General features: G+C 51.3%; 1 protein-coding gene across 2 annotated transcripts in view; it reads left to right on the forward strand.

Annotated features, from left to right (window-relative positions):
• LOC137521990 (basal cell adhesion molecule-like) overlaps positions 1 to 13,760 on the forward strand; it is a 129,839-nt gene that overhangs the window by 100,797 nt on the left and 15,282 nt on the right. Inside the window, exon 6 of one of the 2 annotated variants that reach the window (XM_068241978.1) lies at positions 5,796 to 5,940. In XM_068241978.1, coding sequence (XP_068098079.1) covers positions 5,796 to 5,940 — 145 coding nt within the window. The remainder of the gene's footprint in view (positions 1 to 5,795; positions 5,941 to 13,760) is intronic. The other variant, XM_068241979.1, reaches the window with a different exon arrangement.

Here is a 13,760-nt window from a genome sequence, read left to right on the forward strand (position 1 = left end):
ACTGCTACTGCCTATAGAGCCCCCCATAGTGGCTGCAACTCTGGCCTAACACTGCTACTGCCTATGGAGCGCCCCCTAGTGGCTGCAGCTCTGGCCTAACACTGCTACTGCCTATAGAGCACCCCTAGTGGCTGCAGCTCTGGCCTAACCCTGCTACTGCCTATAGAGCACCCCCTAGTGGCTGCAGTTCTGGCCTAACACTGCTACTGCCTATAGAGCACCCCCTAGTGGCTGCAGTTCTGGCCTAACACTGCTACTGCCTATAGAGGGCCCCCTAGTGGCTGCAGCTCTGACCTAACACTGCTACTGCCTATAGAGCGCCCCCTAGTGGCTGCAGCTCTGGCCTAACACTGCTACTGCCTATAGAGCGCCCCCTAGTGGCTGCAGCTCTGGCCTAACACTGCTACTGCCTATAGAGCACCCCCTAGTGGCTGCAGCTCTGGCCTAACACTGCTACTGCCTATAGAGCACCCCTAGTGGCTGCAGCTCTGGCCTAACACTGCTACTGCCTATAGAGCACCCCTAGTGGCTGCAGCTCTGGCCTAACACTGCTACTGCCTATAGAGTGCCCCCTAGTGGCTGCAGCTCTGGCCTAACACTGCTACTGCCTATAGAGCGCCCCCTAGTGGCTGCAGCTCTGGCCTAACACTGCTACTGCCTATAGAGCGCCCCCTAGTGGCTGCAGCTCTGGCCTAACACTGCTACTGCCTATAGAGCACCCCCTAGTGGCTGCAGCTCTGGCCTAACACTGCTACTGCCTATAGAGCACCCCTAGTGGCTGCAGCTCTGGCCTAACACTGCTACTGCCTATAGAGCACCCCTAGTGGCTGCAGCTCTGGCCTAACACTGCTACTGCCTATAGAGTGCCCCCTAGTGGCTGCAGCTCTGGCCTAACACTGCTACTGCCTATAGAGCGCCCCCTAGTGGCTGCAGCTCTGGCCTAACACTGCTACTGCCTAAAGAGCGCTCCCTAGTGGCTGCAGCTCTGGCCTAACACTGCTAGTGCCTATAGAGCGCCCCCTAGTGGCTGCAGCTCTGGCCTAACACTGCTACTGCCTATAGAGCGCCCCCTAGTGGCTGCAGCTCTGGCCTAACACTGCTACTGCCTATAGAGCTCCCCCTAGTGGCTGCAGCTCTGGCCTAACACTGCTACTGCCTATAGAGCGCTCCCTAGTGGCTGCAGCTCTGGCCTAACACTGCTACTGCCTATAGAGCTCCCCCTAGTGGCTGCAGCTCTGGCCTAACACTGCTACTGCCTATAGAGCGCTCCCTAGTGGCTGCAGCTCTGGCCTAACACTGCTACTGCCTATAGAGCGCCCCCTAGTGGCTGCAGCTCTGGCCTAACACTGCTACTGCCTATAGAGCGCCCCCTAGTGGCTGCAGCTCTGGCCTAACACTGCTACTGCCTATAGAGCACCCCCTAGTGGCTGCAGCTCTGGCCTAACACTGCTACTGCCTATAGAGCACCCCTAGTGGCTGCAGCTCTGGCCTAACACTGCTACTGCCTATAGAGCACCCCTAGTGGCTGCAGCTCTGGCCTAACACTGCTACTGCCTATAGAGTGCCCCCTAGTGGCTGCAGCTCTGGCCTAACACTGCTACTGCCTATAGAGCGCCCCCTAGTGGCTGCAGCTCTGGCCTAACACTGCTACTGCCTATAGAGCGCCCCCTAGTGGCTGCAGCTCTGGCCTAACACTGCTACTGCCTATAGAGCACCCCCTAGTGGCTGCAGCTCTGGCCTAACACTGCTACTGCCTATAGAGCACCCCTAGTGGCTGCAGCTCTGGCCTAACACTGCTACTGCCTATAGAGCACCCCTAGTGGCTGCAGCTCTGGCCTAACACTGCTACTGCCTATAGAGTGCCCCCTAGTGGCTGCAGCTCTGGCCTAACACTGCTACTGCCTATAGAGCGCCCCCTAGTGGCTGCAGCTCTGGCCTAACACTGCTACTGCCTAAAGAGCGCTCCCTAGTGGCTGCAGCTCTGGCCTAACACTGCTAGTGCCTATAGAGCGCCCCCTAGTGGCTGCAGCTCTGGCCTAACACTGCTACTGCCTATAGAGCGCCCCCTAGTGGCTGCAGCTCTGGCCTAACACTGCTACTGCCTATAGAGCTCCCCCTAGTGGCTGCAGCTCTGGCCTAACACTGCTACTGCCTATAGAGCGCTCCCTAGTGGCTGCAGCTCTGGCCTAACACTGCTACTGCCTATAGAGCTCCCCCTAGTGGCTGCAGCTCTGGCCTAACACTGCTACTGCCTATAGAGCGCTCCCTAGTGGCTGCAGCTCTGGCCTAACACTGCTACTGCCTATAGAGCAGGGGTCCCCAACCTTTTCCGGCCCAGGGACTACTTTCTAATCTAATTTTTTGTCCGGGGGCCGCCTGGGGGGGGCGTAAGTTTGCGCGACCTAGTGGACAGTTACGGGGGGAGGGGGGCTGGGGTGCGGCGGCATAGCTAGCATAGTTGACTCAGTATAGGGAGTTTAGTTGCCCCAGTATGGCTAGTATAGTTACCCCAGTATAGCTAGTATAGTTACCCCAGTATAGGTGGTATAGTGCCCAGTATAGCTAGTATAGTGCCCAGTATAGCTAGTATAGTGCCCAGTGTGGCTAGTATAGTGCCCCAGTATAGCTAGTATAGTGCCCCAGTATAGCTGGTATAGTGCCCCAGTATAGCTAGTATAGTGCCCAGTATAGCTAGTATAGTGCCCAGTGTGGCTAGTATAGTGCCCCAGTATAGCTAGTATAGTGCCCCAGTATAGCTAGTATAGTGCCCCAGTATAGCTAGTATAGTGCCCCAGTATAGCTAGTATAGTGCCCCAGTATAGCTAGTATAGTGCCCCAGTATAGCTCGTATAGTGCTGCAGCATAGCTAGTATATAGTGCCTCAGTATAGCTAGTATAGTGCCCCAGTATAGCTAGTATAGTGCCCCAGTATAGCTAGTATAGTGCCCCAGTATAGCTAGTATAGTGCCCCAGTGTAGCTAGTATAGTGCCCAGCCCAGTATAGCTAGTATAGTGCCCAGCCCAGTATAGCTCGTATAGTGCTGCAGCATAGCTAGTATAGTGCCCCAGTATAGCTAGTATAGTGCCCCAGTGTAGCTAGTATAGTGCCCAGCCCAGTATAGCTCGTATAGTGCTGCAGCATAGCTAGTATAGTGCCCCAGTATAGCTAGTATAGTGGCCAGTATGGGAAGGTAGTGCCCAGTATAGCTAGTATAGTGCCCAGTATGGATAGGTAGTGCCCCAGTATAGCTAGTATAGTGCCCAGTATGGCTAGTATAGTGCCCCAGTATAGCTAGTATAGTGGCCAGTATGGGAAGGTAGTGCCCCAGTGTAGCTAGTATAGTGCCCAGCCCAGTATAGCTTGTATAGTGCCCAGTATAGTGTTCAGTATAGCTAGTATAGTGCCCAGTATAGCTAGTATAGTCCCAGTATGGGTAGGTAGTGCCCCAGTATAGCTAGTATAGTGCCCCAGTATAGCTCGTATAATGCCCAGTATAGCTAGTATAGTGCCCCAGTATAGCTCGTATAATGCCCAGTATAGCTAGTATAGTGCTGCAGCATAGCTAGTATATAGTGCCTCAGTATAGCTAGTATAGTGCCCAGTATAGCTAGTTTAGTGCCCAGTATGGGAAGGTAGTGCCCCAGTGTAGCTAGTATAGTGCCCAGCCCAGTATAGCTAGTATAGTGCCCAGTATAGTGCCCAGTATAGCTAGTATAGTGCCCAGTATAGTGCTCAGTATAGCTAGTATAGTGCCCAGTATAGCTAGTATAGTCCCAGTATGGGTAGGTAGTGCCCCAGTATAGGTAGGTAGTGCCCAGTATAGCTAGTATAGTGCCTAGTATAGCTAGTATAGTGCCCAGTATGGGTAGGTAGTGCCCCAGTATAGCTAGTATAGTGACCAGTATAGCTAATATAGTGTCCAGTATGGGTTGGTAGTGCCCCAGTATAGCTAGTATAGTGCCCAGTATAGCTAGTATAGTGCCCAGTATAGCTAGTATAGTGCCCCAGTATAGCTAGTATAGTGCCCAGTTTAGGTAGGTAGTGCTCCAGTATAGCTAGTATAGTGCCCAGTTTAGGTAGGTAGTGCCCAGTATAGCTAGTATAGTGCCCAGTATGGATAGGTAGTGCCCCAGTATAGCTAGTATAGTGCCCAGTATGGCTAGTATAGTGCCCCAGTATAGCTAGTATAGTGGCCAGTATGGGAAGGTAGTGCCCCAGTGTAGCTAGTATAGTGCCCAGCCCAGTATAGCTTGTATAGTGCCCAGTATAGTGTTCAGTATAGCTAGTATAGTGCCCAGTATAGCTAGTATAGTCCCAGTATGGGTAGGTAGTGCCCCAGTATAGCTAGTATAGTGCCCAGTATAGGTAGGTAGTGCCCCATTATAGCTAGTATAGTGCCCAGTATATGCACATCACATTCAGTAAGTCAATTAGCAATAACTTTCTTTCCCTTTGTCCCAAAAGGTTAGGATTCAATCTAGGCAACATTAAACTGAACCTAAAAAAAAAAAGTTCACCAGGCTTCTACCAGCCCCTGCAGCTGCCCTCTACTCGCGCTGCCCTGGAACGGTCCTCCGATCCCCCGCAGAGGCTAAGTTTCGTTCTTGCATGCGCAGGATGCTCCCAGGAGCGTGACCCCGTATGCGCACAGCCAGGGCCACGCAGGCGCAGTGGCCATCGACTGGCCAGTCACTCTAAAAAGAAACTTAGCTGCTGCGGGGAACCGAAGGGACGGTGCGGACTCAGGGCGGCTGCAGGGGGCTAATAGAAGCCCCAGGTAAGTGAAACCCTTCTAAGTTCGGTTTCAGTTCACTTTAACCTATCAGGAAATAGTAGTGAGACCGTTCTCCAGTTTGTCCCAAAGTGATTTAGCTTTTGAGCAGCCTCAGAAGACGTTCCGCTTAACAACCTCCATATCCCTCTCAGATCAGGTGTGCTTTGAAGCTCAGTACACATGCTAGGCCATTGTCTCCCCGAATCAAATGGGGGGGGGGGGGAGAGAAAATGTCAGGGCTCCTGATCAGGCTGCACCTGAAATGACTACCAACAGAGGCGTGCAGAGCCAGCCTATAAACAGCGCAGCCACTTCCTCCTGCTCTATACCCAAGAATCGTTTTAAAAAACGTCCCAGCGATGGTAAAATAAAGCGATATCCATCCATGTAAACTTATCCATGCTGGCTGATTGGTTTGGCCAATAATCACCGTCAGTTGTTTGTATAGAACGATAACAGACGTTAAACCCACTCACACTGATTGTGAGTGTGAGTTTCGCATCTCCGGGGTTCTCATATTCGCACTTCTGCCATCGGCGGACCGTCATCGTACCATTGCTGAAATCAAATGTGCGCCGACGCCGTTGGCTCAATGTAAACCATCGGAAGTCGCTTGTTTTTTTTTTACCAACGGTGAACGAGTGTGTGTACGGGACTTACAACCAGCCTGCTCTGCCCCAGCAGTGGCTTTGTGTCCTGGGTCCTTCTGCGATCCTGGGCGTGACTTACCCACCCTTCCTGTCCTCCTCGTAGGTAATGAGCCCCACTAGAGAAACACACTTTACAAATGTTCGCTCACTTTATTTCTTCACAATGTAGTCCGAGTTTACAGAAAATGTGACAAAAAAAACCTTTTTTACTGGATAGAAAAAACTACATTCCTTAAACATCTATCAAGTTATTTAATCTGCAAAGGTGACATTTGTGGCATTCACATTTCTCCTATTCTGCTATGAAATGACTAATGCACTCTGTAGTGTCTCTATGGCAGCTAATAAAATGTATGTTTGTCCTTTTTAGCAGGCTTCTCCGGTTACATGAGTTTAGAAAACATCGTCCTGTACATCGCCCTCCCTGCAGCTATGCTCCTCATTCTCATCTTCACCTTCCTCTTCATCATCCTTCGGCACCGCAAGAGGCAGATGAAGAAGCCGCAGATCAGCCTGTAAGTGGGTTGGGGAGGTCTGGCTGGGTGGGTGGGAGAGGTCTGGCTGGCTGGAGGAGGTCTTTCTGGGTGGGTGGAAGTGTCTGGCTGGCTGGATGGAGGAGGTCTTCCCAGGTAGGAGGAAGAGGTCTGGCTGGCTGAATGGAGGAGGTCTTCCTGAGAGGGTGGAAGGTGTCTGGGCAGGTAGAGGAAGTCTTCCCGGGTGGGTGGTAGAGAATGTGGCTGGCTGAATGGAGGAGGCCTTCCTGGGAAGGTGGAAGAGGTCTTTCTGGCTGAATGGAGGAGGTCTTCCCAGGTGGGTGGAAGAGGTCTGGCTGGCTGAATGGAGGAGGTCTTCCTGGGAGGGTGGAAGGTGTCTGGTTGGGCAGGTAGAGGAGGTCTTCCCAGGTGGGTGGAAGAGGTCTGGCTGGCTGAATGGAGGAGGTCTTCCCGGGTGGGTGGAAAAGGTCTGGCTGGCTGAATGGAGGAGACCTTCCTGGGAAGGTGGAAGAGGTCTTTCTGGCTGAATGGAGGAGGTCTTCCCAGGTGGGTGGAAGAGGTCTGATTGGGCAGGTAGAGGTCTTCCCAGGTGGGTGGAAGAGGTCTGGCTGGCTGAATGGAGGAGGTCTTCCTGGGAGGGTGGAAGGTTTCTGGTTGGGCAGGTAGAGGAGGTCTTCCCAGGTGGGTGGAAGAGGTCTGGCTGGCTGAATGGAGGAGGTCTTTCCGGGTGGGTGGAAGAGGTCTGGCTGGCTGAATGGAGGAGACCTTCCTGGGAAGGTGGAAGAGGTCTTTCTGGCTGAATGGAGGAGGTCTTCCCAGGTGGGTGGAAGAGGTTTGATTGGGCAGGTAGAGGTCTTCCCAGGTGGGTGGAAGAGGTCTGGCTGGCTGAATGGAGGAGGTCTTCCTGGGAGGGTGGAAGGTGTCTGGTTGGGCAGGTAGAGGAGGTCTTCCCAGGTGGGTGGAAGAGGTCTGGCTGGCTGAATGGAGGAGGTCTTCCTGGGAGGGTGGAAGGTATCTGGTTGGGCAGGTAGAGGAGGTCTTCCCGGGTGAGTGGAAGAGGTCTGGATAGCTGGATGGAGGAGGTTTTCCTGAGTGGGTGGGAGAGGTCTGGCTGGCTGGATGGAGGAGGTCTTCCCGGGTGGGTGGAAGAGGTCTGGCTGGTTGAATGGAGGAGGTCTTTCTGGGAGGGTGGAAGAGGTCTGGCTGGCTGGCTGGATGGAGGAGATTTGGACAGCTATGAAGTTGAAAGAGGTCCAGCCAACTGAGTGGAGGAGGTTTGGCTTGCTGGGTGGAGAATAGGTGGAGTTTTGGCCAGTTATGTGGAGGAGGTCTGATCAGTTGTGTGGAGGAGGTCTGATCAGTTGTGTGGAGGAGGTGGTCTGATCAGTTGTGTGGAGGAGGTGGTCTGATCAGTTGTGTGGAGGAGGTGGTCTGATCAGTTGTGTGGAGGAGATGGTCTGATCAGTTGTGTGGAGGAGGTGGTCTGATCAGTTGTGTGGAGGAGGTGGTCTGATCAGTTGTGTGGAGGAGGTGGTCTGATCAGTTGTGTGGAGGAGGTGGTCTGATCAGTTGTGTGGAGGAGGTGGTCTGATCAGTTGTGTGGAGGAGGTGGTCTGATCAGTTGTGAGGAGGAGGTCTGATCAGTTGGGTGGAGGAGCTTAGCAGTGATGTCTCCAGTTGGTTGGGGGAGATGTGGTGGGCTGGGTTGAGGAGGGCCAGATGGAGGAGGTCTGGTTGGTTGAGCTCTAGCAAGTTGGTTGGGGGATGTGTGGAGTATTTGTGGCTAGGTGGGGAAGGTGTGGCGGGCTGGCTGGAGGTGTGGCTGGGTGGGTGGAGGAGGTGTGATTGGATAGAGCAGTCTGACGGGCTGGGTGGGGGAGGTGTGGCAGGCTGGGTGGAGGAGATCTGGTTGACAGAGTTCTGGCTGGGAAAAGGGAGGGGGAGGGGAAAGATCTCAGTGAACCTTACTGCTAATCTATCTTGACTATCCAAGCTGGTACTAAGGTACCCATATTCCGGCTGATAAGGACCTGATCAAACAAATGATTGGTGATCGATGTATGACACCGCAACATGCAATACCGCTGAGATTTTATCAGTATTTGGATCAAAAATCACGACCCTCTGCTAGCATTGTACAATTCTGAATAATTCAACGAGTCCAGCGCCCAATCAACAGGAATATACATCACACTAACAGCCGGTGACCTCTGTGAACGTGACTGAAAGTTCATCAGCTGGGGTCGTAGCAATACTTTCCATTGTAGAATCTGCCAGGAAGTGGCGATGCGTGAGGCCTGCATTATGCTGGGAATACACGGTTCGATTATGGGCCATGTAGATGGCTCGATTGATCATTTCCGACATGTCCGATCTCCCGCCCGATCGTTTCCGCGCTCGATTCTGCATGGGGGACAATAGAATAAGATAGGAAAACAAGCAGAAGATAAGAGAATCTCCTGCGGAATAGAGTGCGGGAAACGATCGGGCGGCAGAATCGAGATGCAAAAACGCACTGTGTATTTCCAGCATTAGAGTTCATTGACAGATACAGTATAATCTCATTAAAATAAACTCTAGTATAGTAAACTACCTCTCCTTTTCCTGGCCAATCTCCATTATAAGTCTATGGGAGCAACGCCTGGTATAGTAAACCCGGATATAATAAAACTTCCGTTATAGTAAACATGTTTTTTGGCCCCTACGTGACGCTGACTCTGGATATAGTAAAAAATGTGCATGCGTACATGCGTCATAAGTCAGTGGGCGGTGCATGCGTCATGTCAGTGGGCGGTGCATGCGTCATGTCAGTGGGCGGTGCAGGCGTCATGTCAGTGGGCGGTGCAGGCGTCATAAGTCAGTGGGCGGTGCATGCGTCATGTCAGTGGGTGGTGCATGCATCATGTCAGTGGGCGGTGCAGGCGTCATAAGTCAGTGGGCGGTGCAGGCGTCATAAGTCAGTGGGCGGTGCAGGCTTCATAAGTCAGTGGGCGGTGCATGCGTCATAAGTCAGTGGGCGGTGCAGGCTTCATAAGTCAGTGGGCGGTGCATGCGTCATAAGTCAGTGGGCGGTGCATGCGTCATAAGTCAGTGGGCGGTGCATGCGTCATATGTCAGTGGGTGGTGCATGCCTAATGTCAGTGTGAAACCCATGGTGGGCTGCTCTATTCAGGCTGGTGCTGCAAATCCCGCCCGCGGAGGTATCGGAGCAAGTGGCTGCCTCTATTTAGTGACGGCTGCAATTTTTAAGGAGCGCTGGCTACTTACTGTGCCAGCATTTTGTCCAGCCAGGTATATTTCACCTTGTATTCCACCAAATGTGCAAGTGCTTGTACTGTACCTCCAATGGGAGGACAGAGCTGCTCCTGTGCAGCAGAGAATGTACCAGGGCATGCTGGGATATTTCTAGGACAAGTGCTTGTACTGTACCTCCAATGGGAGGACAGAGCTGCTCCTGTGCAGCAGGGAATGCACCAGGGCATGCTGGGCCATTTCTAGGACAAGTGCTTGTACTGTACCTCCAATGGGAGGACAGTGCTGCTCCTGTGCAGCAGAGAATGTACCAGGGCATGCTGGGATATTTCTAGGACAAGTGCTTGTACTGTACCTCCAATGGGAGGGCAGAGCTGCTCCTGTGCAGCAGAGAGTGTACCGGGGCATGCTGGGATATTTCTAGGACAAGTGCTTGTACTGTACCTCCAATGGGAGGACAGAGCTGCTCCTGTGCAGCAGAGAATGCACCAGGGCATGCTGGGCCATTTCTAGGACAAGTGCTTGTACTGTACCTCCAATGGGAGGACAGAGCTGCTCCTGTGCAGCAGAGAATGTACCAGGGCATGCTGGGATATTTCTAGGACAAGTGCTTGTACTGTACCTCCAATGGGAGGACAGAGCTGCTCCTGTGCAGCAGAGAATGCACCAGGGCATGCTGGGCCATTTCTAGGACAAGTGCTTGTACTGTACCTCCAATGGGAGGACAGAGCTGCCCCTGTACAGCAGAGAATGTACCAGGGCATGCTGGAATATTTCTAGGACAAGTGCTTGTACTGTACCTCCAATGGGAGGGCAGAGCTGCTCCTGTGCAGCAGAGAGTGTACCGGGGCATGCTGGGATATTTCTAGGACAAGTGCTTGTACTGTACCTCCAATGGGAGGGCAGAGCTGCTCCTGTGCAGCAGAGAATGTACCAGGGCATGCTGGGATATTTCTAGGACAAGTGCTTGTACTGTACCACCAATGGGAGGGCAGAGCTGCTCCTGTGCAGCAGAGAATGTACCAGGGCATGCTGGGATATTTCTAGGACAAGTGCTTGTACTGTACCTCCAATGGGAGGACAGAGCTGCTCCTGTGCAGCAGAGAATGTACCAGGGCATGCTGTGCCATTTCTAGGACAAGTGCTTGTACTGTACCTCCAATGGGAGGACAGAGCTGCCCCTGTACAGCAGAGAATGTACCAGGGCATGCTGGAATATTTCTAGGACAAGTGCTTGTACTGTACCTCCAATGGGAGGACAGAGCTGCTCCTGTGCAGCAGAGAATGCACCAGGGCATGCTGGAATATTTCTAGGACAAGTGCTTGTACTGTACCTCCAATGGGAGGGCAGAGCTGCTCCTGTGCAGCAGAGAATGCACCAGGGCATGCTGGGCCATTTCTAGGACAAGTGCTTGTACTGTACCTCCAATGGGAGGGCAGAGCTGCTCCTGTGCAGCAGAGAATGCACCAGGGCATGCTGGGATATTTCTAGGACAGGTGCTTGTACTGTACCTCCAATGGGAGGACAGAGCTGCTCCTGTGCAGCAGAGAATGCACCAGGGCATGCTGGGTCATTTCTAGGACAAGTGCTGGTACTGTACCTCCAATGGGAGGACAGAGCTGCTCCTGTGCAGCAGAGAATGCACCGGGGCATGCTGGAATATTTCTAGGACAAGTGCTTGTACTGTACCTCCAATGGGAGGGCAGAGCTGCTCCTGTGCCGCAGAGAATGCACCAGGGCATGCTGGGCCATTTCTAGGACAAGTGCTGGTACTGTACCTCCAATGGGAGGACAGAGCTGCTCCTGTGCCGCAGAGAATGCACCAGGGCATGCTGGGCCATTTCTAGGACAAGTGCTTGTACTGTACCTCCAATGGGAGGGCAGAGCTGCTCCTGTGCAGCAGAGAATGCACCAGGGCATGCTGGGATATTTCTAGGACAGGTGCTTGTACTGTACCTCCAATGGGAGGGCAGAGCTGCTCCTGTGCAGCAGAGAATGTACCAGGGCATGCTGGGCCATATCTAGGACAAGTGCTTGTACTGTACCCCCAATGGGAGGACAGAGCTGCTCCTGTGCAGCAGAGAATGTACCAGGGCATGCTGGGATATTTCTAGGACAAGTGCTTGTACTGTACCTGCAATGGGAGGACAGAGCTGCTCCTGTGCAGCAGAGAATGTACCGGGGCATGCTGGGATATTTCTAGGACAAGTGCTTGTACTGTACCTCCAATGGGAGGGCAGAGCTGCTCCTGTGCAGCAGAGAATGCACCAGGGCATGCTGGGCCATTTCTAGGACAAGTGCTTGTACTGTACCTCCAATGGGAGGGCAGAGCTGCTCCTGTGCAGCAGAGAATGCACCAGGGCATGCTGGGATATTTCTAGGACAGGTGCTTGTACTGTACCTCCAATGGGAGGGCAGAGCTGCTCCTGTGCAGCAGAGAATGTACCAGGGCATGCTGGGCCATTTCTTGGAAAAATTCTGATCTAGTAAACGTCTGATATAGTAAGCCATTTTCCCTGGTCCCTTGGAGTTAACTATAACTAGGTTATACTGTAGTCGACTCTCACAGCTGTTCAGCCATTCATTCAGCACACAAGCGCCCCCTGCTGTCAGGAGTGCGTACATGCAGGTGTTTCGGTGACTGGTTAGCGGCGTAGAGCTGCGTAGCTCCCATATGCTTGGAGAGAGCGGCGGACAATATTTCAGGGGTTGTGAACTGTCCCAGCCGCTGAAACAGATGGAGAACATTTGGTGATGGCAATAATAACACTGTGCCAATGCTGAGACCACCCGGCACAGAGTAATGCGAGTGGTTAATGGCAGTGGCTAAGGGGCGTTACACCGGCAGTACATTAACCGCAACTGCGCCATCTGTGTGAGCGGGGCGTTAGGCTTTTGTCATCCTTTGTTTTATTTTTATTGCCCTGGGAGTTTTAAATCTTATAGAAATTGGCTGATTTGGGATAACGGCGCAGGCAGTTAGATATCGTATCTCTTGGCCGAGTTTTAAAGCGTTTTGTGTCAGCATAGGAAAGGATGATGAAGAGGACCTGTCCCCTCGCTATGTGGCTGGGCAATGTGTCTTCATGCACAAAAAGCTCACCTGTCATTTCAGAGGTAGAGCTAGAAATAAAATATGTGATGCTGATCCTCTGGCTATTATGCTGTTTTCTGGACCATCCACCCAAAACAGTCCTATTGAACCAAAGGAGACAAAACAAAAGGTCGCACCAGGATATGCTAATAATGTTACCTTTATTAATCACATGAAAGTATTAAAAACCATAAAAACAGAGTAAATCATTGCTCCCAATAGAATGACATTACATTATGTAATTCTATTGGGATCCATTATAGTCATTATTACCCATATATCCTGCTAGACACAAACATGCGATTATTGCGGTAGTATATTTTTATTATTGTGGCCATACCCCGCCCCCTTTAGTCTGTTTTTATGTTTTTTAATACTTTCATTTGATTAATAAAGGTAACATATTATTAGCATATACTGCTGCGACCTTTAATTTTTTCTCCTTTTGTTCAGTTGTCTATATTGACCTGTTGCACGGGATATTGTGGTATTTTACAATATAACTTTTGGTAGTGCTGACCTATCGCTTATTGGTTGCCTAAAACAGCCCTGCAGATCAGAGTCGGTGGGGAGTGAGGGCACCTGATCAGCCTGTTCCTGGTGAGAAGCTTAAAGAGAAACCGTGACCAAGAAAACTGAACTTCATCCCAATCAGTAGCTGATACCCCCTTTTACATGAGAAATCTTTACCTTTTCTCAAACAGACCATCAGGGGGCGCTGTATGGCTGATATTGTAGTGAAATCCCTCCCACAGTGTGATGTCAGGACCATGGTCCTGACAGTTTACTGTCTGTAAACCTTGTTGCATTGTGGGAAATAGCTGTTTCCAACTGCCAAAAAAGCAAGCAGCATCTCCTTCCACTGACATCACCTGCCAGCAGTAAAAATGTCACCGTGTGATAAATGTCAGAATGTAAATCAGGGAGAGGAAAGATTTTACAATGGGCAAACACTGACTAAATCATTTATACATAATTATTGTAAAAATGAAGCACTTTTTTTTTTAAATTACATTATTTTCACTGGAGTTCCTCTTTAAAGAGCATTATAGGGTCAGTGTTACAGCAAGGTGTATGCTCCACTGTTGTAGGAAAGATGGCAGCTGCCATACCGGGTGTATTTAAATTGACACTGAAGCAAAAAAAAACCTCCAAAACCTATGATTTAATGAATACTGCGTGGAGGTGCCAATATCGGTCACTAATTGGCCAATCATAATTGGAAGTGTGTACCAGGCTTAAATCCTCCTACTACATGGAAGAGGTTAAAATGGTCAGTGATTGGCCATTTAAAACTAAAGGTGTACCAGGCTTAAAGAGGACCTGTAACCAAGAATTGAACTCCGTCCTAATCAGTAGCTGATACCCCCTTTTACATGAGAAATCTATTCCTTTTCATCAGGGCCAATTTAAGTAACAATTGGGCCCTAGGGCAAAATTAGCCTGGGGGCCCCCCAACAGACACCCCCCGACCAAAAAGCATCATTAGAGGCC

Source organism: Hyperolius riggenbachi, chromosome 6, assembly GCF_040937935.1.
Source record: "Hyperolius riggenbachi isolate aHypRig1 chromosome 6, aHypRig1.pri, whole genome shotgun sequence".
Classification (NCBI taxonomy): domain Eukaryota; kingdom Metazoa; phylum Chordata; class Amphibia; order Anura; family Hyperoliidae; genus Hyperolius; species Hyperolius riggenbachi.